Consider the following 24,074-nt stretch of genomic DNA (forward strand, 5'->3'; position numbering starts at 1 on the left):
TTAGAGTGAAGGACAATGTGTCGTTGTTAAAAAGAATGTGAATCTGAACATGGGACAAGAATGCTATGTTTTGTGGTTTGTAATAGAAATCAAGGCTAGTCTTACCTTTCCTAACTCCAATCAAGTTAGAAAGTGAACAAAAAGAATGGCCAACCCGATATTCAACAGCATGACAAGGACAATCATGACTGAATTAGGGCCCTGGAAAGAAAACAGAACAAAACAAGCATAACTTTTCCATTTTAATAGCGGTACATAAATTAGCTCACAAAAGCAATTACTAAAAATATAAAAATACCCAACACAGTTGCGGTAAAGGAGGCATGAATAATGACAGCAGCTACAAAAGGTGTAAACTAAAAATAGCAATGCCGTATTTAGACGGAGCCATCTCTGAACTTTCACTTAAAAATGAATCCTGCCTTGGTTGAATCTAAACTAGGACTGAAAAAACAACCTGCTACATTCACCTAGAAACGGTGGGCGGCAGCCTGGGTGAGACACAGTTCCCCTAAAAGGTTAGGAACTGCTGAGGGTTGGATAGGCACTTGTTGTGAAGGTGCAAATCGGACAAGGAGGTTATTTCCTCAGAAAGGCAGGAGGAATCGGGGAGGGAAACCTGGAGGACAGCGAGGCCTCCCAGGAAGAACGTTGGGAAAACTCAAAATAAGGTTCTCTGACTCTTGTTTCCTCTGGGCGTCTTTTTTGGACACTATCCCTTCCTTAAAATTAAAAACTACACGTGGGAAGCCGAACACTTTCAGACGTTATTGTCCAGGTTTAATTTTATTGTTTCTCTGCTCATAACCCTAACCTTTCAGAGGTTGAGTTATACTGGAGAAATTGCAGCATCCTAGTTTGATAAATTACTGCTGTAATAAATACCTCACAGCCCAAGGAGCCCAAACTGGGTTGGCTTGTTTTAAAACAAACAAACCAGTTCTGGCTGGCGTGGCTCAGTTGGTTGGGTGTCATCCTGTGCACCGAATGGTTGCTGGTTCAATTCCTGGTCAGGGCACATGCCCGGGTTTCAGGCTCAATCCCTGGTAGGGGGCATGTAGGAGGGAGCCAAACTCCATGTTATTTATGCTCTCACATCTCTCTCTCTCTCTCTCTCTCTCTCTCTCTCTCTCTCTCTCTCTCTCTCTCTCTCTCTCTCTCTTTCTCTCTCAATAAGAAAACAAAAAACTCCAAAACAAAAACAAACCAGCCTTATATGACCCACCTTTTCAGATCTGCCCAAGCTTGGCCTTGTTGATTACAAAGACATGATCTTGGTATTTACTATTAAAATAGTGTCTTATTCTCTTTTAAATATATTTTTATTGATTTCAGAGAGGAAGGGAGAGGGAGAGACAGACCGAAACATCAATGATGAGAATCACTCATTAGCTGCCTCCTGCATCCCCCGCACTGGGGATGGAGCCCGAAACCCAGGCATGTGCCCTGCCCGGGAATTGAACCGTGACCTCCTGGTTCATAGCTCGATGCTCAACCACTGAGCCACATCAGCCAGGCTAGTATCGTATTCTTAAATAGCATTAAAAGTGTTCTAAAACTGGTCTCATGACTTAGGTGGGGAGGAAGTTTTGTTCTTAAAGATGAGAAAACAGTTGTACTATGTTTGACTACCCAGCGAGACCACAATGAAATGGTTAGTCCTCAAATGTCTTGTAATTTTGAGGGGCATGGGGTAAGTTTGGAACTGCCATTGGTCCAGGGCTCGCAGGGTCTATGGCTTAGGTCACGTATCCTTCAAGGAGGTCTCCTCCCTGGAGGAGTCAGAGTGCGTGCGCCATTTTTCTCTATTCTAATACTTCACCCTTTATTGTCATCCTTGTGAATTGAGTTCCACAGCAGCAGGGCCCTGCTTTGTTCACCACTGTGCACCCACACATAGGGCTGCCCGATTCATTCAGGCAACCAGTGTTTAATGAAAACCTACCATCTTCTGGCACTTTTCCAGGTGACATGGATGTGGTGAACAGACTAATTCCTGGCATTAAAAGAAGAACAGGGTGACTCGTAAAATCAGGGTGGTGAAAAGGAGGAAGTAAAAATGGGTGCCCTTGCCATAGGTATTGTTAGTTCCTAAACCCCATGGAAATGAAAGAAAAAAGAAAACATTTACTGCAGGTCTTCCTATGCCAGGAGTGGGCCAAGATGCCTGTGTTGATTATTTTTAAAAATTCTTCACAAGGGATTATTGGTCCCATTTCATAGAGTGCGGAGGGTGTGTTGCCCAAGGTTAACTCGGCCTGTTTGAACAAATTAGATCTAGAATTAAACTGTGGTCTGCTTACGCCAGTGCTTGTGTCCTTTTCGCTACATCCCTATGAAAGCCACAGGCCTCCGTTTAAAAATAATGACTTCCCATCAACTTCTTTAAAATGGTATTTTCATCTGTACCCTATGCTTCTAATATCAGAAAACATCAGACTTTGGGAAGGACCCGTGTTTCTGTTAGAATACTTGTGTGGTAATCGATTAAGAGAGGACTAACCCAGGCAACTTCTCAATCACGGCGAACCTAGAACATATCAGGTGGGAAACTCTTATGACCCAGGAGATAAAGCAGATGATCTTTTAACATCACAACAGCATGGAGATTAAGGAAATGCTATGTATATGACGAACTTTGATTAGATTTTGCTCACGAATGTGTTACCATTTTTGGGATCATTATTTCTACTCTCTGGGGTCAGCAGGTTTAATTCCCAATCCCCAAAGACAGGGATATGGAAGAAGACGAGGACATTTTTCTATTGACCATATATTTATCCTGGAATATGTTCTAATAGACACACCCACTTATCCTACCATTTACGGTGCCCTCTTTAAAGGTGATTCAGTAAAACCAGCAATAAAAGGTTCAACCTGCAACCAGGTGGAAAGTGAGTTCTGGGACGCTGTGTCTGACAGGCAGACATCAGGACGCGAGCTCTGCGTTCATCAGGGTGCAAAGCTTTAAGGTGAAGTTCCATAAATATGACTGGTGGCCAGTTGTAGCTTAAAATAGCAAAATGGAAAAAAAAAAATCAGTCTTGCTTTTCAAGACTGACTGGGACAGGTGTCTTGAAGGAAGCTGTTTCAGGGCAAAGTGCAAGTCCTGATTGGAAGAAAACTTCAGGCAGTTAGAAAATTAAGTGCAGGAAGTCAGAATATGGGAAGGATGGCTAACGCAAGAAATCTTTTTTTCCCCCCTTTTCTTTCTTTAAGAGACTATCAGTTCACTTAAAATGGTGAGGAATTTCCTGCTAGAGAGTATAGTTTATTAATGTTAAATGGAAAACTTCCCCAAAACACAGAAAGACCAAAGCTTAGTTTAGTATTAACAGCAAATTTTAATTATATGGATTGACTGTTTTTTATTGTGTGTGTTATGTGTGTGGTTCAAACACGGCCTGACGAGTTTTTCAAACACGGTTTTCAATAGTTCAAAGGAAATAACAGGCAAATCTCAAAATGAACTTGGGAGCCGATCAGAGGGATGGCTGGGAAAAAGGGCAGGCAGTTTCTAGAAGGGGTCGAGATTCTTAATTAGCAGACCCCTCACCATTCTAGCTGACAAGGCTCTACAGATGCTTCTACTGTCTCCCACCCAAGTTGCCAGGTTGCAAAATCCTCAAAATATTGTGGTATCACGTGAGTCTACATGCAACCCCTGCCCACAGGGGCCACAAAACTTCGTCAGGGGGTTACAATGTAATCCCTGCCATGGCTCCCCCTCTCTGATTCAAGTAATTCATTTGCTCTCAGGGATTAGGCTGTGTCCCAGAAGACTTTATAGATTTCTAGGGGGTCAATTGCCAGGGTGATCCTGAGGGTGATCAGAGACTACTGGAGGACAGCAGGTTCTTGAATAGGTCGTTTTGTTCAACATGGTTTCATTATAAGATGGAGGAGAAAAAAAAAATCAATTCCCGGCCAGGGCCACTGTCTGTGTGGGTTTTCCCCTACATCCCAAAGGTGTGCTCCTGAATGCATTGCATTGTTGTGTCTCCACTGTCCCCATGACAGAAGGTCATCCTATCCAGGGTGGGTCCCGTCTTGTGCCCTGAGCTGCTGGGACAGGCTCCTGCCACCCACGACCCTGAACTGGAATGAGTAGGTTGGAAAAGAATGATAGTACTTGGTTTTTATTCATCTTTCTTACATATGTATGTAGCTCACATTTATCTCAGTGTTGAATATTAGAAGTGTTCTGGGTCTTTATTTAGAAGTTTGGTGATGGTTTTGTGACCAGAAATATGCTGGAACTTAACTCTTGTTTTTATCAATTAGACTGTGGTGAACTGGTTTCGTTACCTGTCATTTCACTTAAAGTCGCCATTTCCAAGAACCTATCTGCGTGCTGATGATGTTAAGTGAGGACTTACTGTATTTATCAACTATTTATGCTTCAGCTAGTACAGTGTTGAAGCAAATTTAATAGCTTTTGAGCACTCACAATGTGCTAGGTACCAGGCTAAGAACTTCATAAGTATTAGCTCATTTAATCTTCACAACAACCCTATGATAGAGGATGAAGAAACCAAGTCACCGAACAGTTAGGAAACTTGCCTCAGATCACACAGCAGGGACTTGAACCTTGGAAGTTTGGTAGCACAGTTCACACCCTCAGTCACTAGCCTATCCTGTCTCCATAAGCTGGTTGGAATTCTAGATCTGGTTTGGTGAGCCACCCTACACAGGGCGATTCTGACTCAAACCGGATCTGCCAGCTGCCCACAAAGAGCACTGGCTGATTCAGTGTTGTTTTCCCTCAAATGTCTGCTTTAGTGTCAATGTTCCTATGAATTTCCAAGTTGTTATTTTATCAACCTCTTACTTATACAATGTCTTTTAATCTCAAAATTGTATTAAATTGTAGTACTCCCCAGTTTTGTTAATTAATTCTCACCCAAGGATATTTTTCTACTGACCTTTCAGAGAGAGTGCGAGAGAGAGGGAAAGACAGAAACATCGATATGAGAGAAACACCATCGATTGGTTGCCTCTTGCACATGGCCTGGGCTGGGGTGGAGCCCGCAACTGAGGTATGTGCCCTTGACCAGAATCGAACCTGGGACCCTTTGGTCTGCAGGCCAATACTCTATCCACTCAGCCAAACTGGCTAGGGTCTCCCTGGTATTGAAAGCTGTTCATTGGTTAACTTGAGGGTAATTCTGTCACTTCCTACATCTCTGTGAAGAAAACAGTGATCAGGGTGTGAAAGACAGCTTTTGATTATTATTAGAAAAAGAAGGTTAATTGTTAAAATCTTCCCACAAAGGTGCGAGCTGCTCTGCCTCCTGGGGGTGCGGAAGGGAACCCGGAAGACCAACCTACTGAGCTGGGAGATGCTTGGCTAACTCCAAGATTCACAATTCTGCACATAAGTCAAACACATGCTTTTTCCAAACAAGGAGGCTATGAAGTTTATAGAGGAACTATTACAGATAGGAGCTAGGTAACTCACCCAGTTGTAAGAGACCAGGGCATATGCTTCCCCTGGGGCAGCTCTGGAAGTCAACTGAACCCCACTTCTGGGAACCCAAAGCTACAAATGTAGGGCTTGGCAGTGTTTGAATTTCCCCCTTGTAAATCAGGCAAACTAATACTAATATAAATGTGAGGCTTTATTAATCTGTGGATAAAAATTCTGAAAGCCAAATGAGAAGTGAAATATTACATTTAACAATTTCAGTAGTGATATCATGTATATTATAGGTATATCAGGATACTGAAATATCAATGTTAAAAACTAAAAAAAGAATGCTTATTGAAAAATCAGAGTCTCAAAGTTATTCTGTTTTGAAAACCATCTATCCCCATGGGGACTGACTCTCAGGAAGTTAATCCAGTTAATCTGATTAATATATATACTTAGATAATTAAAAAGATGAGAATTTGAAAAAAGGGTGGGAACCAGTGTTTACAGATATTAGCAAAGTCAACAAACCTAAGAAGTTTCAACCTAAGTTAATTAAAAAGATGGATTTCAATTGTTTAAACCTGTGAATACATTAAACAGACAAAAGAAACTGGTGATTGTATTATATTCTTGTTTGCTAAAATATTAACCTGCACCTTTATGCAAATAAGTCTCTGAAATTACTAGTAAACATTGGGTTGGCTGTGGCTTCTACCATAAGCTAAACATGCAACACCTCTGTTCCCAAGGCATATGAATAGGTCGGTCAACTGTCTATCAGAAAGTACTCTGCTTCAGCTTTTATAGATTCTATAGAATTTGGTAAAATCCAAATTCCATTTATCACTGACAAATCAAACTCATGTGATCGAGGACATATTTATCGATAACTGAAAGCTTTCTGGTTGAATAACAAAACCTTAGCTGCTCAAGGCTGATGATAAAACCAGCATCTACCAAAAATATGAAATGTCAGGAGCACTAACACTCTGAGGGGTTAGAAGACCAAGGTCATCTTCTTAAACAGTTGAAACCTGGCTTTAATTAAGTAAAATCCAAACGAAATAATTCACAATTGCTAGAAAAGATGTTCGTCTAAAGGTACTGTTTTGGGGAGTCAAAGGTGGGCTAAGAGCTTAGCAAATGGTGGTGGAGCAACTCTTAGCTAGAGCTCTGAGCTTTGTAGCCATCGGGGAGTCAGCTTTTGTTCTGGACTGCATGTTTGTGTCCCCCCAGAATTCAGATGTTGAAACCCTAACCGCCAATGTTATGTGATGGCATTTGGAGAGGGGGTCTTTGGGAGGTAGTTCGGTTATGAGGGCAGAGCCCTCCTGATGGGTTGGTGCCCTTACAAAAGAGAGGCAGAGAGAGCTTGCTTTCTCTCTCTCCCTCCGCTGGGTGAGGACACAGTGGAATGGCCTGTGAACCAGGATTCGGGTTCTCACCAGACACCAAATCTCCAGAGACTCGACCTTGGAACTCCCCGCCCAATGTATGGTATTTCTGGGATAGCGGTCCCAACTAAGACAGCTACCAGGAGTGATGCTGCCCCAGCCGGGCGTGTTTTAACCTACCTGAAGGATGTCTAAGGTGGGTGGCTGGCTGAACATGGAGGAACTTCTGTCCAGAAAGCTTTTTCCTGTCTCCAGCTACACACGGGCTCAGAGCTACTCTAAACAGCCCTGTGCGTGGCAGGACTTTTGCGAGCCTCGCTGCCATCAGGGTGCAAGTCACCCCATGCTGCTCCCCGAAAGAACCAGAGTGAGGACAGGAGGGGAAAACCCATCTCGGACAACTTACTGAATTGGCTTCTTTTTCCGAAGAAGGGCACGCATCGTTGCTTGCTGGGTTCTTTGGTATAGCAAGTTCAGACTTCTTAGCTTTTGGCTCAGCTTTGCTTTCTTTGGCAACTGGTTTTGTCACAGACTTAGGGGGACTCCACTTGTTGGATGTCGGCTTGTGCACCAGTGCCGAGGAAGAGTGGCCGGATCCTTCATCTTCCCGCACGTCTGCCGGAGGGTGCTTGGGGGCGTTCAGTTTCACGTAGTAGCCGTGGTACTGAGAGTGCAGCTCCCCGTTACTGGGGTTGGGGACATGGTGGCGGCCAGAGTACTTGGACTGGGGCACGGCGGCTCCCAGCTCCTTGGAGGGAGCCTTGGACATCAGGGGCTTGCTGACGATGGCTGTCACCTGCTCATCAGCCACACTCCTTTTGTCACGGTTGAGTCTGGCCCCCGAGCGGGGGTTCTGCTTCCTCACGGGCTGGGGGGAAGGCTGGGGGGAGTGGCTTTGTCGGGGGCGCGTCTCGGGAGTGCTCGGGGGTGTCGTGCCTTTGCGGTAAAAATGAGGAGATTCCTTCGGTGAAGGGGGCTTTTCCGGTACCTTTTCTTCTGGATTTTCTCTAGCATCGACACCTTCCTGAAATCTCTGCTTGATATAATCTGGGCCTGGCGGGGGAAAGTGACAACAGAAAGGAAGGTGATCAAAATGAGGCAGAAAGGTTTCGTCCTCAGGGTATGCATCTGCAGCCGGCCCCCAAATAACGTGGTTTCGTTCAATGCCGATGAGATGCCCTGGGAACTTAAGTATCAATGAGCCTGTCGGAAAACTGGTTTCATTATAAGCCATTTCACTTAAAGTAATAGAACCTATGGATGAAGTTAAGTGAGGACTCAGCAAAAATATACAGTAAGTCAGCTTCACCTTTCTTCTTTCTCTTTTAAATATACTTTTGAGGCTTTGACTAAGCACAAGGACATTTCATTTCCCAAAAGGTTACTTATTGCTGAAACTGTGTTTTTACATGAACATATGTGGTATTTATACTATTCTGATGGCCATAAAAGTGAAACCATTGTGACTTCCCTAATAATCGCACTGGCCGTGCCCACTCACAGAACACGGAGGCAGAATTCACGTTGATGGAGCCCTGCTGACCACACCGTGGGGATCTGCACATTCAAATTAGGTGGCATAATTAAAACACAGGTCCTACACTCATATCAGTGAAACTGACTCATGTGCTCAATATTTAATAAATTACACTGTATGAGGCAAACCTACAGGTTATATATCTATTGTGTTAATCCTCACTTGATATTTTTTCCATTGATTTTTTAGAGAGTGGGAGGGAAGAGGGGAGAGAGAAACATCGATGTGAGAGACACATGGATTGGTTGCCTCCTGGACCGGGGCCAGGGAACGAACCCGAGACCCTTTGGTGCGCAGGCCAACGCTCTCCCACTGGGCCACACGGACCAGGGCAACCTATTTTGAAGGATCCTCCTTCAAAGGATCATTTCAAGTTCCTCGTTAGGAGCCACTTTAGGTTGCACTTTACAAAAGAACTCGCACAGTCCTTCCCAGCATGGGCTTGCACTGCAGGCATCAAAGTCAAGACGGGACAGTTGTCTTTGGCCCTCAGGTCTCAGGATGGTTTACAACAATCCCATGTTATTTTTATCAATGGGAATCCTTTCATTCAAAAGGATTCTGGTGCATTGTTATTTTATATGGGAGATCTGGGGAAGGCGGGGGAGTGAGGAGTAGAGACACAGGAAGTGCTGCACAAGATGGTACCAGTCACGAGAGTTTAAGGATGCCAGTGGTCCAGGCAGGGGACATTGCTGGGGCTCTCAGGGACAGCGCTCCAAGGCAGTTTCCTGCTGGGGACTTAGCCTCTCAGCCCCTCTCCTAGAACCAGGTCACGCACGTCCTCTGGCCACCACTCCATCAGCCACTTTGCACGTCACCAGGTGAAGCCAACGTCACACATGCAGCTGGTCCTCTGCTCTGCACGTGGGCGGGAGCGGACAACGTCACCTCTCCCTGTACAAGGGAGAAACCGCCCCGCCAACTGCTGACTGGACTGGACCAGCCCTTGTCATCCGCACAGCATCCTCATGTTCATTTTCCTTTTGCCCCCCACAACCCCAAGCCGAAAACCAATGATCCCCATTGTTGAAAAGACATGCTGCCTATTTACACTTTCAATTGCTCTTCCCTTGGTGGTCTGAGTAATAATTTGTTAGGAGACTATTTATTATACAAGGTATTTTCCCAAATTCCAAGCCTCACCAAACTCTTAGGAAGCAGGCATTATCCCGACTTTAACTGATGTGGGAGCAGCTGTAGCAGCTGAAAAACCAAATGTCACAGAGCCTGTATATCTGTAAGATGAGACAGAATACAACGTATAAGGTAATGTTTTAAGCCCATAAATGAGAATTCCTAAGGACCCACAATTATAATTGTATTCAGGGCAAAAACATAATAGCATTATCGCACCTTCCATCCTCCAAAGACAAATCCACCCCGGAGGGTTCGAATTTCCTGGTCCGTGTGGCGCAGTGGGAGAGTGTTGGCCTGCACACCAAAGGGTCTCGGGCTCGTTCCCTGGCCCCGGTCCAGGAGGCAACCAATCCATGTGTCTCTCACGTTGATGTTTCTCCCCGCTTCCCTCCTTTCATGATCACATGTCAACAATGGGGGTGTCTTTTCTAAATTCAGTATAAGCACCGTCTTTTTAAAAGCTGGCAATTTTCCTTTAAAAATAAACTGTCGACACAGAGAAAGGCCTCTCGGGCGAGTGAAGAAAAGGGAGAAACTGCAGTTTCTTTTCTGAATTTGTTCTTGGTGCTGTGACAGGGACATAGCACCCTGAGGGCTGGGCTTCACCCGCAGGCTGGCTCCAGGGTTTAGAGCCATTCGGGTCACCTCCCCTGGCCGGCCGCCCCTCCTCCTCCGACTGTGGATTTGTTTTTACAGAGCCTGTCCCCTGTCCAAGCAGCTGCCCACCAGGTGAGAGCTGACAGCAAGGAGGAGACAGAGGGAACACTAACAGCGACAAGAGACTGATTATTTGGGGGAGGGGACCTCAAAGTAATTCAGTCATCGTGGGTCTAAGGAAAATGTAACTCTTTTTTTAGTCAGCACTTCAAGGAATATGCCTTAGTTATCCGGAAAAAGAGCATGAAGCTATCTTAAATACAAAGCACATTTTCAATGCTTTTTGTCCATACGACTCTCTACTTTTTTTAAAAAAAATAAATTTTTATTGATTTCAGAGAGGAAGGGAGAGGGAGAGAGAGATAGAAACATCAATGATGAAAGATAATCATTAATCGGCTGCCTCCTGGATACCCCACACTGGGGATGGAGCTTGCAACCTGAGCATATGCCCTGACTGGGAATAGAACCATGACCTTCTGGTTCATAGATCGATGTTCAACCACTGAGCCACACTGGCTGGGCTCTCCCTACTTCTTCAGTTATGTTCCCATTAATAGGCCGTTGACAATACTCTGGCCACTGGAGGAATATGTATTAATGGATTTATGAAGCTATAGTTTGGACTCCACTGAACATACTCATTATGCTTATTAACTCTCAAATACCAGTCTAATTACTCCCTTAGATCTGTAGAAATCTGATGTGTTGCTTCTTTTTTAAAAAATATATTTATTTCAGAGAGGAAGGAAGAGGGAGAGAGAGATAGAAACATCAATGATAAGAGAATCATTGATTGGCTGCCTCCTGCACGCCCTACTGGGGATCAAGCCTGCAACCCAGGCATGTGCCCTTGGCCAGAATCGAACCTGGGACCCTTCAGTCCACAGGCTGACGCTCTATCCACTGAGCCAAACTGGCTAGGGCTGATGTGTTGCTTCTTTCAACACGCTTTTTCTGTTCTCAATGTGTTAGGAAAGGCATTTCTTTCGCAATTGCTTGTGACACTCTCCTAAGACGCAGTCTTCAGGCACATTCACATGTAGATTTCTCTATAGGGCTTCCAGTGAAATTCAAAATCTGTTGCGCTCCAAGAATTTACTAGAAGGATGGAAGTACACTGTAGCACAGGCTGTCCGATTTGAAAGAGTCCTAGCGTTACTATGCATTGAACACAGCTGGGCCAGGGATTCCATGTCCTCCACAGCTGCCGCCTCAGACACCCGGGGTACGACTCCCAGAGACTTAGATTTCATGGGGATGGAGTGAAGCCTAGAAATCTTGAGGTTTAACAAGCATTTCAGGAGGTTCTAAAGGATCCAACCATAGGTGCTTGAAAGCAGCAAGCAAACATGCTGGCCAGTGGTGGTCCTCCCTCCACCCCTACGTGACTACATCCTGCTGGCAATGATTCCAGTGATGCCGTCACAGGGGGCCTGGGCTCTGATCGAGGAAATACAGTTAAAATTTCCAGAATAAGATCAAATGCATTTGAAACAAGACATTTAATATCAGGCAGAGGACAGATGTTGTTCCTGGACTACCCTCTTGGAAGGCACACGTTGTGTCTGCTACTTGTCTGAGGTAGGAATGCATGTCAGCCTCGCCAGGCCGGCAGCGTGAAGCTGATGAGATACAGCCGTTGCTGAGAGAGCCTCGTCAGAACAGCGCCAGGGAGGGAAAGCATGGCGGTGCAATTGCACAAGGCGTTTTCATCTGTTTTCACAGACAGGATCTATGAATCTTATGGGGTTTATCCCTGGAGGATTCCTGTTGGGAACCAGGTCACGTGCTCACTGACATACCGCACAATGTGAAACAAGGACATTCAGAAAATGCCATTCGGCACCACTGAAAGGTTACCGGTTGCAGTGGGCAGGAAGGCCCTGAACAGCTATGGCAGATGGTAGCCGCAGGGTGCCCAGCTGGTTCTCACAGGTGAGCTTCGGGGGGCTGGCCACGGGCAGAAGCAGCACCATGAAGATTCCCCCGAAACAAATGTCTGAAGGGCAGTGCTTGTCAGCAAAGGCTCTGTAGCATCACCAGAAGTCATGACATAGACATGAGGTCTCTTCAATGGAGACTGCCTTTCAGCAAAGCAGCACCACATGGAACAATTCTAAAACGCTTACAGGGCTGGCAGGAGAATCACTTTTACCTGCAATGTGGGAAGAAAACCACTTTCCGGCAGGACTTCGATCCCATCTCTGACAAGACTGCCGCGTCTGAACACGGCCACAGCAGGCTTGTCTGCGGGACGTCCGTTCCTGTCCCTTGCATGTGGCTGGCACTCAATACACAGCTGTGCAACTGAATGAGTAAGTGGTAAGAATAACCAGAAAAACCATGAATTATTCATGACATATCAACTAGTAGATTATTCCATTTCCCATTTTCTATGAAACAGTTGGTTCAGATTTTGGCAAATGAGTTGAGAAGTTGTCTATTCCAGAATGCTTCTCTTGTCTTAACCATAAAATTTACATATTAATGACAGGCGTAGGAAATGACATAATGAATATGTGCTTTCTTCTCTAAAGACTTCTTTTAAATTTTTATTGAATTTATTGGGGTGCCACTGGTTAATAAAATTATATAGGTTTCAGGTGTGCAGTTCTAGAATGCAGCATTTGTATATTGTATTGTGCGTTCACCAAGTCAGGTCTCCATCCATCGCTGTTTATCCCCCCTTAACTCTCTTCTAACAGCCCCCATCCCCTTTCCTTCTAGTAATCACCATACTATTGTCTGAGTTTTTTTCCCCCTTAATCTCTTCACCTTTTTCACCCAGTCCCCTCTTATCATTATGTTCTCTCTATGAGTCTGTTTCTATTTCATTTGTTAATTTATTTTGTTCATTAGATTTCACATGTAAGTAAAATAATATGGTGTTTGTCTTTCTCTGACTGGCTTATTTCTCTTAGCATAATACTCTCCAGGTCCATCTATGCTGTTGCAAAAGGTACGATTTCCTCCTTCTTTATGGCCGAGTAATATTCCATTGTGTAAATAAATGTACCACAGCTTTATTAATCCACTCGTCTACTGATGGGCACTTGGGCTGCTTCTAAATCTTGGCTATTGTAAGTAATGCTGTAATGAATACAGGAGTGCATATATTCTTTTGAATTAGTGTTTCGGGTTTCTGCGGATATATTTACAGAAGTGGTTACTAGGCCATAAGGCGGTTCTGTTTTGAATTTTTCGAGTTAGCTCCCTACTGCTTTACACAATGGCTGCATTAATTTCCTTTCCCATCAACAGTGCATGAGGGTACCCTTTTCTCCACATCCTCACCAATACTTGTTTTTTGTTGTTTTATTGATGATAGCCATTCTGACAGGAGTGAGGTGATATCTCATTGTGGTTTTAACTGGTGATTAGTGATGTTAAACATCTTTTCATGTCTATTGGCCATTTGTAAGTCCTCTTTGGAGGCTGGCTGCACTCTGGCAGTATGCAAATTGCATGAGGTAGGTTCTCAGCGAGTCGCCAGGTGGAGGTGAGTGGTGTTCACTAGGTTGATACAGGTTCAAACTCTGTGCCCTTGCTGGGTCTGAGGCCACTCAGCCAAGTCCCAGGGTATACCAAGTCTAGCTGCCACCTGTCGAGTGCCTGCAGGCCTTTGTGGTGGGATGGGGCACCGGAGTCATCAGGGTGAGGCAACAGTTTATTAGTCCCAAAGGGACCAAGACTTGGCCTTGTAAATGGAGGGCTCTGCACCAGTTGGGAGCGTGAGAGAAAAATGTCCCCCATCTTAGACCACACAACTCAGTCTGTTCCGATTCTGCCAGGAGCTGATCTCAGCAGGGCAAGGCTGCTGGAGGATGGGGCCAGTGGATCTTCCCTGAAGAGGAGGTGCAGATCAAGCTCAGGGGAGGGTGGGGGGAGTGGCCTTCGCCCCAGAGCAATGCAACTCAGTCCCGCATTCTGCGTGTACCTCAGTAGGGTGGAGCCCAGAGACTGGGGCCAGTAGATCTCCAGTTGCAGTGGTTCTCAACCTTCCTAATGCTGCGACCCTTTAATAGTTCCTCATATTGTGGTGACCCCCAATTTCATTGTTACAAACTGAACATAATTAAAGCATAGTGATTCATCACAAAAACAATATGTCATTATATATGTGTTTTCCGATGGTCTTAGGCGACCCCTGTGAAAGGGTTGTTCGACTCCCAAAAGGGGTCGCGCCCCACAGGTTGAGAACCGCTGAGTTAGGGGAAGGTGCCAGTCAGGTTCACGGGAGAGTGGGAGAAATGGCCTCTACCCCGAAGTCACACCTCAGTTACGTGAGTCTTCCTGGGCTTCTATGTCCTGGTGCAGGCAGCTGATGCTGTATGGAGGGGAGTGCGCCACCCAGGAAAGACGGCTTCTGCTGTGCGGGAGAGTGACTCAGCACAGGGATCCTGGCGCTGGTGGCTGTCCCTTCAGCTCTCCCCAGAGCCACACACTCCAGACGCTCCTCATGTGACTCTAGTCTGCTCTACCTTCCCTTTGCTGGAGCCCAGAGTGAGTGGCTACAAATGAGATTTCGTGCACTGGCACTGTAGGAGGGCACCTGTGTCTCTAGCACATTCCTTGGTAGACAGACTCCCTGCTGATTTTCTCAGCTGGATGTTATGTGGGCGCCTCTTCCTGGCTCTGGGCTGAGGAGCCCAGCTTGGGGTTGAGACCCCACGCTTCTCAGAGGGAATCCCTTCCGAATCTCAGGGGCTGCCTGTGGGAGTGGGGCAAACTCTTTTCATGCCTCCACCCTTTTTACCAGTCAATGTGGCTTCTTCTGTAAATCTTTGGTGGTAAGACCTCTCTTCGGCTAGTCTTCAGATGGTTATTGAGGTTGCTTGCTCTATATTTTAGTTGTAACTACAGTTTGGTCCAGCGAGGAGGTGAGTGTAACATTCACCTACTCTGCTGCCATCTTGGATCCCTCCTCTCTAAAGAGTTCTAATTCATAACAGAAATGTGAACTTCAGCCCACAATAACCTATGCCAAAGACCTCAGTTTTTACTTAAGATAATAAATTTACTGGTTGTGCAAATACATGCTACTATGGACTGTATGTGTGTTTCCCAAATTCAGAGTTTGGAGGTGTGGTCACAGGGAGGTAAGTAGGATTAGATTTTATCGTGTTTGTGAAAACCTTATGATGGAATCGGTGAACTTGCAAAAAGAGGAAGACACAGCAGAGTTCTGTCACTCCCCTTGCATGCACCCAGGAGAGGCGAACTCAGGTTCTGGGAACAGCCCTCTTCTCCTTGACAATGCCAGCATCATGACAAGGTAGGAGAAGGCTCAGCATCCACCTCCCTTTCCTTTCCCCACCTCCACTCTCCTTGGGAAGAAGTGGGGAGAATTCTCCCAGCACCCACCTTCCTTTTCCTACCAAGCTCTCATCCTAGGGAAGAAGTGTCCCCATCACTCCCTACGTATCTTTCTCTACTTCTCGTCCTTGGGAAGAAGTGGGGAGGAGGCCACCTCCTTCCTTTCCCTACTACCTGCGCTGGGCTTGCTGTCTCCAAAGAGGGGCTCCCTGTAAGACATCTGCCCCATTCTAGGGCCGTGTTTCTTGGTCTTTTTAAATTCATGCCCTGTCACTTTGATAAACATAATTTTATACTCTACTTAATATCACTTAATAATAAAAAATGAAGTATTTCGACTAAAAGGAAATTGTAACAGCGGGACAAACAACCATATTTATACACTTCCTTGATCTCACCATGTCCCACTCCCCCTTCCTGAGTGACCACCTGAGGTCTCTCATCTTACCTTTCCTGGCTTAGCTACCTGATTTCACTTGAAGCAGAGCGACTCCTTGGGGCAGACTCACATTACCACCACAGCTCACAAGGCTGATGCAGGACAGCAGAAGGCCAACTCGTTACTCTAAAACAGGGGTCCTCAAACTACGGCCCGTGGGCCACAAGCAAATACAAATATTGTATTTGTTCCCATTTTGTTTTTTTTACTTCAAAATAAGATATGTGGAGTGTGCATAGGAATTGTTCATAGGTTTTTTAAACTATAGTCTGGCCCTCCAACGGTCTGAGGGACAGTGAACTGGCCCCCTGTTTAAAAAGTTCGAGGACCCCTGCTTTAGAACCACCAATGCCAATGCCACACAGGCCAGGGGACTTGCCCTGATACCACCAGTGCATGCTCTCCTTGTGGTCGACCTCCACCAGAAGCTCAATCAACATGAGAAGGTTGCTAGTGAACACGCATCAGGACACGGCGCATGAGCTGAGTCAAATTTCCGAAGGCCTGAGGCAGCCAATTCCTCAGCGGGGTCATCTTGCCAATAGTGTTGGTGACAGCTCCTGCATCCTTCCCCGTTATAGCAATGTCCTTCCAGTGCAACCGCTAGCCTCGAGCTTACGTTTTGGCCAAGGCTCCTCTCTCCTTTGGACAGTATTTACGTGGGTGCTGCCAACATTTTTCTCTGTGACTTTTTTCCTATACTCTTTGGGTGACCAATGCTGTCTTTAGATATTTTAATACACTCCATCAGGTGACAAGGACACCTCGCAACTCTGAAGCTCAGGTGAGCACTTCTGAGCACTTCATATATTTCTGTGGAGTAGCCAGGGCTCATGCTATAATTCAGCTCTCAGAAAGCAGCCTTTTTCTAAATTCCTGGGGGGTGACTCACTCTACCGTGCATGTATGCAGTCACCTACACGTTCACATCCGTTCGTCTGCTTTATTTACCATTTAACCCTTTACTTAAAGCCATTCCACAGGGCGAGGTTTTTCCCCCTTAGTTTTAACTGAACTGCAGCATCATCCAGTTTTGAACTAAAAGCATAAGATTTAACGAAGAGGGTAAACACGTGAAAATATCGCCAGCTCCTGAGGTAGGTAACTTATTATGAACGTGATCACAACATCCGCCCTGACGGGCAGCCTTTCCCAGGGTTAACTTCTCCGCAGGACACATGCGCTCCCGACAATGGAAACATTTATAGGTGAGATACATACATTGAACGAGCAGCCCGACTTAGAAAAAATACTTAAACCCTTTAAGAGGTGCCTGACTTGCTCACCCTGTAACGTGGAGGGGGAAAGCATGAGTTACTGAGGTAAGCTCCCTGCAGAAGCTCAATCACACTTAGCACGGAAAGACTTTCTACAGTTGCCGAAGGAAGTGCTGGCTGTGGGTAAAGAGGACTGCAGCCTCCCCCGCCCCTAGGCCTTGTCTCAAACAGCCCCTTGTTGTCATCCCCAGCTCCGGGGATATATTCATTACTGACCCACAACCAGCTGCCCCGAAGCCGGTTTCACTCAGAAAGGGTGCAATTACACTTTCCCACAATATTGCTTCCCCCCTCAAATGCTTTTACAACCATAAAAGACTTTTAAAACCATTTAGTCTGGGAAACCGAGATGACCTGCTGTATCATTTACCTCTTGGTAACACACCTAATAGCAATCTATAGGGAACCCCTTCCCCAACAGAATCCAGAAACGGCCACCTGCCGACAACAATGGGGAGTTTGTTTGCTTTCAAAGCCGCTCAGTCAGTGCTGATTCCGGAGGCTATGTGGTCTCCTGACAATGACAACGTGAGCACGGAGGAACCAGCCGTTCCCAGCTCTCACCTTACAACAGGTCATCGCTAATGTACTTAGGGACCAGAGAAGGGAGTTGATTTCACACCAGCAAGTTTCTTCCCACCTGAGGTCACCATAAAAATTGGAAAGTTTCCCTTTCTGGACAAAACATATATACACACATGTTAAATGAGTTCAGTCTCAGCCACAAGGTGAAATAATGCACGCGAAGGAAACACACACGATCACCACTGCCTTCCCCTGAACTATGACAGAAGCCACTCTGTGACAAGCCCATCACTCAACCGACTGGGCCTCGCCCCAGCCTCTCTCATAAAAACAGTCCTCTGAACCTGGCCTCTACTGTCTTCATTCTTTGTAGAAAAAAAAAAAAAATAAGCCCATTACTTTCTTTTTCCTTCATCCTTTATTAGAGCCAAACTTTCTAGCTTTTATATGATTTTGCTATTCTGTTCACTTTGACTTACCTTGTTCATTCAGTCGCAACGATGTCCCAAGGGGGGGTGGGGGGGGGGCGGGATTCTAATATTCTATCACCTTCATTGGAACCCAATGTGTATGGAACACACATGCTGTGCAGGATGCTAGTTATCCAGCTTGACTGAATAGAAACCAATGTGGAAAAATTCTTTACCAAGAAAATACATATTTTGATATTTAGGACATTTTGGTGGTTCTTCACTTAGAAATCTATTGAACCCTCAATCAGTCCCCAGAAAGATGTTGTTTATAAGACAATGGAAAAACACATAAAAATGGCTACTGCCATTTTAGTAACACCAGTATATTATAGAAAGGGATGGAGGCAGTCTAGTTGGAAACCACTAGGAAGTGACTTCAATATTTAAACCCACTGCAAACATTTGCTTATTGCTATTTTATAACATTCGAGAGACAGATAATCAGGACTGACTTATTTTCTGAGGTTGTCACTTTCTCTGCATCCGTCATGACATACATCGTCATCTCAACCTGTGCAGAGTCACTAGTCTTTCAGCGGGATGTTTCCATACCTCCTAACCGCAGTCCTGGGAGCCTTAGTTCAGGTATGTTTCAAAAGGGCTTGTACGCATGCATATCAGCATAACCAATGGACACAGACCCTGGGGCGGTGGGCGCTTGTCCGGAGTAGAAATGGCTGGGGGTGGGGGGGTGGGGTGTCAATTGGGGAAAAAGGAGACATATGTAAAACTTTAGACAATACCCCCCTCTCTCCCCGAAACACACACACACACCAGTTTGTATGGGCTCTCCTCTTACTGCCAGTTTGGGGTTATTTGTTACAACCTCTGCAATGGCCACTAAATACACACTTTGTTAGAATCAGATGCTTCTCTTGGATTCCCGTCTCCCTTACTGCTATCAGCTCAAAGGTTATTGCAGGGAGTGGGGAGGCAGGAGGGGAGTCACGCTGGCAAATACCCGAACCTCTAGTGCTAACCCTCGGGCTTCAGATATTTCCAACTATGCTTCCATTTGTTTTCTAGTATTTCTGGGATTCATGAAGCACAGACCTTGCAGTTGAATGGAAAAGAAGGAAAAAAAGGAGATCAGAGGCGATGCTCTTACCTTTTCCACCACAGGACAACGCAGTCTTACCTGGCTGGTAGAAGTCGGGTGACAGCTCCTTGGCCACTGCTCTCGCGATGTCGCACTCCTGGCGGGCAGCCAGTGCGGCCTGGTCCGCGGCGTCAGCTTTGGCTCTGGCGTGTGCAGTCCTGCAAGGGAGCACAAGCGGCCAGTCATCAGGGTGGGACCTTGTTAGCTACACGTGGACAAGCAAACCGGCTGCAGCCGAAAAGAAATGCTAATTGTGATCTGGCCCTACACCAGCACGTCTTAGAGTCATTTCAACAGAGACAACATGCTCTAAACTACCAATAACATGCCTCCGTCCCTCTTTCAAGGGACATGAAAGATGAGCATGTTCTGTTCAGCTCGATGCAAAACTCACTGAATGGAATACCCGGTTGCCACTTTGGTTGCCATTCCTCTCCCTAACCAGGGAGAGTAGAATTAGAACATATGAATCAACATGGTGTTTTTGGATTTAATTCCTATGGTAGAATTTGATTAAGGGTCTGCCCAGTGCTGTGGGTAAAGTAGCTCCCTGGGGGAGAAATAAAGTAAAACTCTGATTTGCAGCACTGACCAGTTTCACTGGTGTAAATACTCCCACCACAGCCAGTTTCAGGCTACCAGCGTGATGCCACTGAGTGTGGTTGGGAAGCGATGCACACAACTGGCTCTCACCAGCCTGCTCTAGGAATGTGCTCAGGGGAGGTGCCAAGGAGTAGTTGCTCTTTAAGCATGTTTCTAGGTTAAAACAAAAAAGAGGCAGAAAGGAGAGGAGGAAATGGACTTCTTTCAGTCTCCTGCCCTCTCCCAGGCCCACCCTCCCTCACTGAGACCTCTTATGCTTCTAGAGCAAGCATGTCAAATTCGCGGCTGGTGGCCGCACGCCTCGTGTATTTAACATGCTTGCTCTAGGGCTAGGGCTAGGGAGAAAGCAGTAGGAAGAACAATGGAACTTCTCACGGCAACAACAGGTATTTGCTGTTGATTTGCTGCCTGCCTGCCTGAGAAGAGGGGATCTGGAGGGTGTGACTGAGAACGGTGGGCCATCCACTTCCAAAGGAGAAAGAAGACCTTGTCCATTAGTCCTTGGATGATGACCACAAGCATCTATTTTTTGCATCTATTTTTTTTTAAAATATATTTTTATTGATTTTTTACAGAGAGGAAGGGAGAGAGATAGAGAGTTAGAAACATCGATGAGAGAGAAACATCGATCAGCTGCCTCCTGCACACTTCCCACTGGGGATGTGCCCGCAACCCAGGTACATGCCCTTGACCGGAATCGAACCCGGGACCCCTCAGTCCGCAGGCCGACGCTCTATCCACTGAGCCAAACCGGTTTCGGCAAGCATCTATTTCTTATAATGTTGTAAACTATCTACTCTCTTTCATGAGCACCAGCAGGTCTATAGATAACCACTAATAAAAACTGAAGCCTAAAAGGTGCTTGGACTTAGTTCAGAGAGAGGCGCTGGGAAATGGCACTGTGCCCTGGCTGGTCTTAGGAGAGAAAACACAGATGGCAGCCGGAGGAGGCCGGCAGACAGAGTTCCAGGAAGAGGCAGGCGGCTGAGGTCGGACCTGCGACCATGGGGCTAACTGGTAGGAGGTCCTGTTCTCCAATTACTTTCTTCAACTATGTCCTCTCACCCTGTGCTCTCACGGGGCGTTTCCCTCCTACGTACGCCCTAGCCTGGAGGCCTGATGTACTATCCGCAGGCTTCCGGAAGGCTGGGATTTTAAATCTGGTCTTTGGCTATATGCCCAATGCACAGAACACTGCCGGGCACATAGTATTTATCAAGGGCTCACTTTATAAATAAACGAACGAATGAGGCTTCCTTAGAAATAGCTGAGTAGTGACTTACACACGAATGGATGGTCCAAACTACAGAGACAGTAAGGAGATCAGTGGTTGCCAAAGGTCCAAGGTGAAAGCGCATGAGGGATGAACAGAGGGATCATGGGATTTTTAGGGCAGTGAGACTAGTCGGTGGGACACTAGTGATGGGGGATACATGACATTATGCATTTGTCAAAGCTCTCTGCACTGTACAAAGAGCGAACCCTACTGCCAACCATGGACTCTAGCTCATACTGAGGTATCAATATTGGTTCATCAATTGTACCAAATGTGCCCACTAACACAAGATGTTAAATAATAACGGGTGAAGCGGTGTGGGGAGAGGAGGCACATGGGAACTCTCTGTACCTTCTACTTACTTTTTCTGTAAACTTAATATTGCTCTGAAAATAAAGTCTTTTAATTAAGAAGAAGTGGACCAAGGTCCAATCATCAGCACTGTTATTTCTGAATCCCAGAGGATGTTTTAGATGGTCTCTAACGGTATCATGAAAAGGAGACAAATGCATGAGGGTTAGAGCACATTCCTAAACAACCGGCCTTGTCACCTCATAGGGCAGCCATCACTGAGGACAGGTGACATGTCAGTCCCACATATGGTGCCTGAGCATCTATGGGGGCCTCTGTGATGTTCTTTCAACTTCCCAGAATCTCCTTTTACCCAGGATTAGTTTTCATGTTCTTAGCTAGAGCCTAATCATGTCCAGGTGTCATCATACATGAAACCCTAAGAGTTCAGTTATGCTGCCTTGTAATAAAACCTACTACCCTTTCAATGACAAATTCACAAAACTCAGGTAACCAACAACTTACTGTGATACAATCACAACCCACCACCACAGCGTCAAATAAAACGCAGGTATTAGTTCTGCCGCTTTTCACAATGTGCGAAACTGGAGCACAGACAAATACAGCTTAACCTTTCTGCAAATATATTCTGGAAGCAGAACATCAGTGAAGCCTTAACCCCGTCCTGTTTCACTTGCTCCTTCCTGTAACACCACATACAGGGAGGGGGGATCTTGCCATCCAGTGCCCGTCCACGTGTCAATTCTCCCGCACGGCTGCCGAGATGAGTCCAGACCACGTTTGACCCTGAAACCCGAGGTCTGCTTGGGAGCTTTCGGTAGCCCTGGATCTGATCACAAAAAGCAGAAGAGAACAAGAACCCACTCTGACTTTGCTGTCGCCACCAGCTTTGTGTGGCCAGACCTGATATGTCTAGATTTTGCCTGGGGGGAAATCCGGGCCTGACCCTGCCTCATGTTAGTGAGTTCCTGTGTTCACACCCCAGCTTCAGTTCCAGAGCAACACACGGCCCCTTTAATCAGCCAGCTGGTAAGCCCTGCCATTGTCCATGGGTTGGGGGGTGGGGGTGCAGGCTGGTCCATCTGGGGAGATGAGCTCAAACAACTCACAGGGAATGCCCTGCTGCTGTCGCTGGTCACGTGGGAAACACGCAGGCATAAAAGCAGCACGCATGCCCAAGAACCTCTCATCAATCAAACGACTGCTGACACCCATAAATCCTCAGACCCTCGCCAGTCTCCCAACACCGTCATCACATACACTTTCTCCCATAAAACACAGTCAACAGTAAGTGAAAAGCAACTTCTCTCAGGCATTTGTCGTTGGCTTTCTTTTAGGGCCATATTTTTAGAAATAAACCAAAGTTTTAACTGGTAGAGAATTACTAGGTAGGAATGTAGAGATACAGACACGTGGGCAGCTGGTTAGACTCACCGGGGAGCTAAGTGACTCCCTCCTGGACGGGAGCCCTGCAAGGTCACCTGTGAAGGGCCAAAAACAGTCCATGTGGAATTTCTGAACTTTAGGCACCACCTGTACTTCAGAACTTAATTACAACTTATTTTTCCAATCAGTAAGTTTATGAGAATCTGAGCTTTCTCCCCTTAAATGACTGAAAGAGTGTTTCATGTCACCTTATTCAGAATAAAATAGCCTGGCTTTCCCAATATTTCTTAAACATAATAATACTTTTACCAAAAAAAGCATATAAACAATACAACTGAACATACCCAGCTAAAGTAACACGTGGGTCCCTTACATGCCTGTCCCAACTTCTAACTTTCCCTCTTTTATACATCTGTTCGCTGACATAGCTGATAATGATTTTAATCTAGAAAGGACTATGATTCTGCTAAAGCTCCGTTCTCGGGAAATTTGGGGTGGGAAGACAGCTTCATAAAGGTCAATCTACATTTATATGTTCTTGAATGTTACTTTTCTCCCAGAGTTGCTTTTAATTTTATTTTTAAAAGGACCTAGAATAGTAACTTTAAGACAAAAATCTTAGGTCCTGGCTAAAAACCAAAAACCAAACCAAAACAAAAACCCCAAAACCCCCCCAAAACAAAACAAAACAACAAAAAACTTGTTCCATCATCAGAAAACATTTGTCTTTCTTGCCAGGGCAGGAGTTCATGTCTTACTTCCCTAAAAAGTAAGCAACATCAAGTTATTTAGATATAAAATGTAAACTAAGAGGCTAGCTAGCCCCATGGGAGTCTGATATTTGATCTTGTAAAGACCCAGATTCACAGAGGGATGATGACACAGGCTTTGGAAGCACCAATACTCAGAGACGAGGTTAAGGGCAGTCTAGACCACAGATAATCCTTGTCCATAAGATCAAAAGTTAAACCATGTTACTTTTATCACAGAAATGTCTTTGTAGAATCATAATTTATATCACACCCTTGGTTTTTTTTATCAAGGGGAGACAGGAGGAACCAAGATGCATATGAAGAATGTTTACATACCTGTTGTAAAATGCAGTTCACTGTGTGTATCCTTGTCATGTTTCTAAAGATCTGGGTGAGATATTCCTCGTAAAGTTCAGTGCCAGGAAGAATGTGGTCTCTGGTGATAAACCGGTGTGCTTCCTTGTATCCT

At 45.6% G+C, this 24,074-nt stretch overlaps 1 protein-coding gene across 5 annotated transcripts in view; it reads right to left on the reverse strand.

The window, feature by feature from the left end:
• The window catches only part of JPH1 (junctophilin 1), an 86,690-nt gene that overhangs the window by 2,363 nt on the left and 60,253 nt on the right, over nucleotides 1-24,074 (reverse strand). For 2 of the 5 annotated variants that reach the window (XM_036338560.1, XM_036338561.1), the window contains exons 3-5: nucleotides 19,316-19,434; nucleotides 7,217-7,863; nucleotides 106-201 (exon numbers count right to left, since the gene is read on the reverse strand). In XM_036338560.1, coding sequence (XP_036194453.1) covers nucleotides 121-201; nucleotides 7,217-7,863; nucleotides 19,316-19,434 — 847 coding nt within the window. In that variant the 3' untranslated portion in view covers nucleotides 106-120. The remainder of the gene's footprint in view (nucleotides 1-105; nucleotides 202-7,216; nucleotides 7,864-19,315; nucleotides 19,435-24,074) is intronic. The other 3 variants (XM_036338563.1, XM_036338562.1, XR_004972527.1) reach the window with 2 other exon arrangements.

Source organism: Myotis myotis, unplaced genomic scaffold, assembly GCF_014108235.1.
Source record: "Myotis myotis isolate mMyoMyo1 unplaced genomic scaffold, mMyoMyo1.p scaffold_m19_p_16, whole genome shotgun sequence".
In the NCBI taxonomy this organism is placed as follows: domain Eukaryota; kingdom Metazoa; phylum Chordata; class Mammalia; order Chiroptera; family Vespertilionidae; genus Myotis; species Myotis myotis.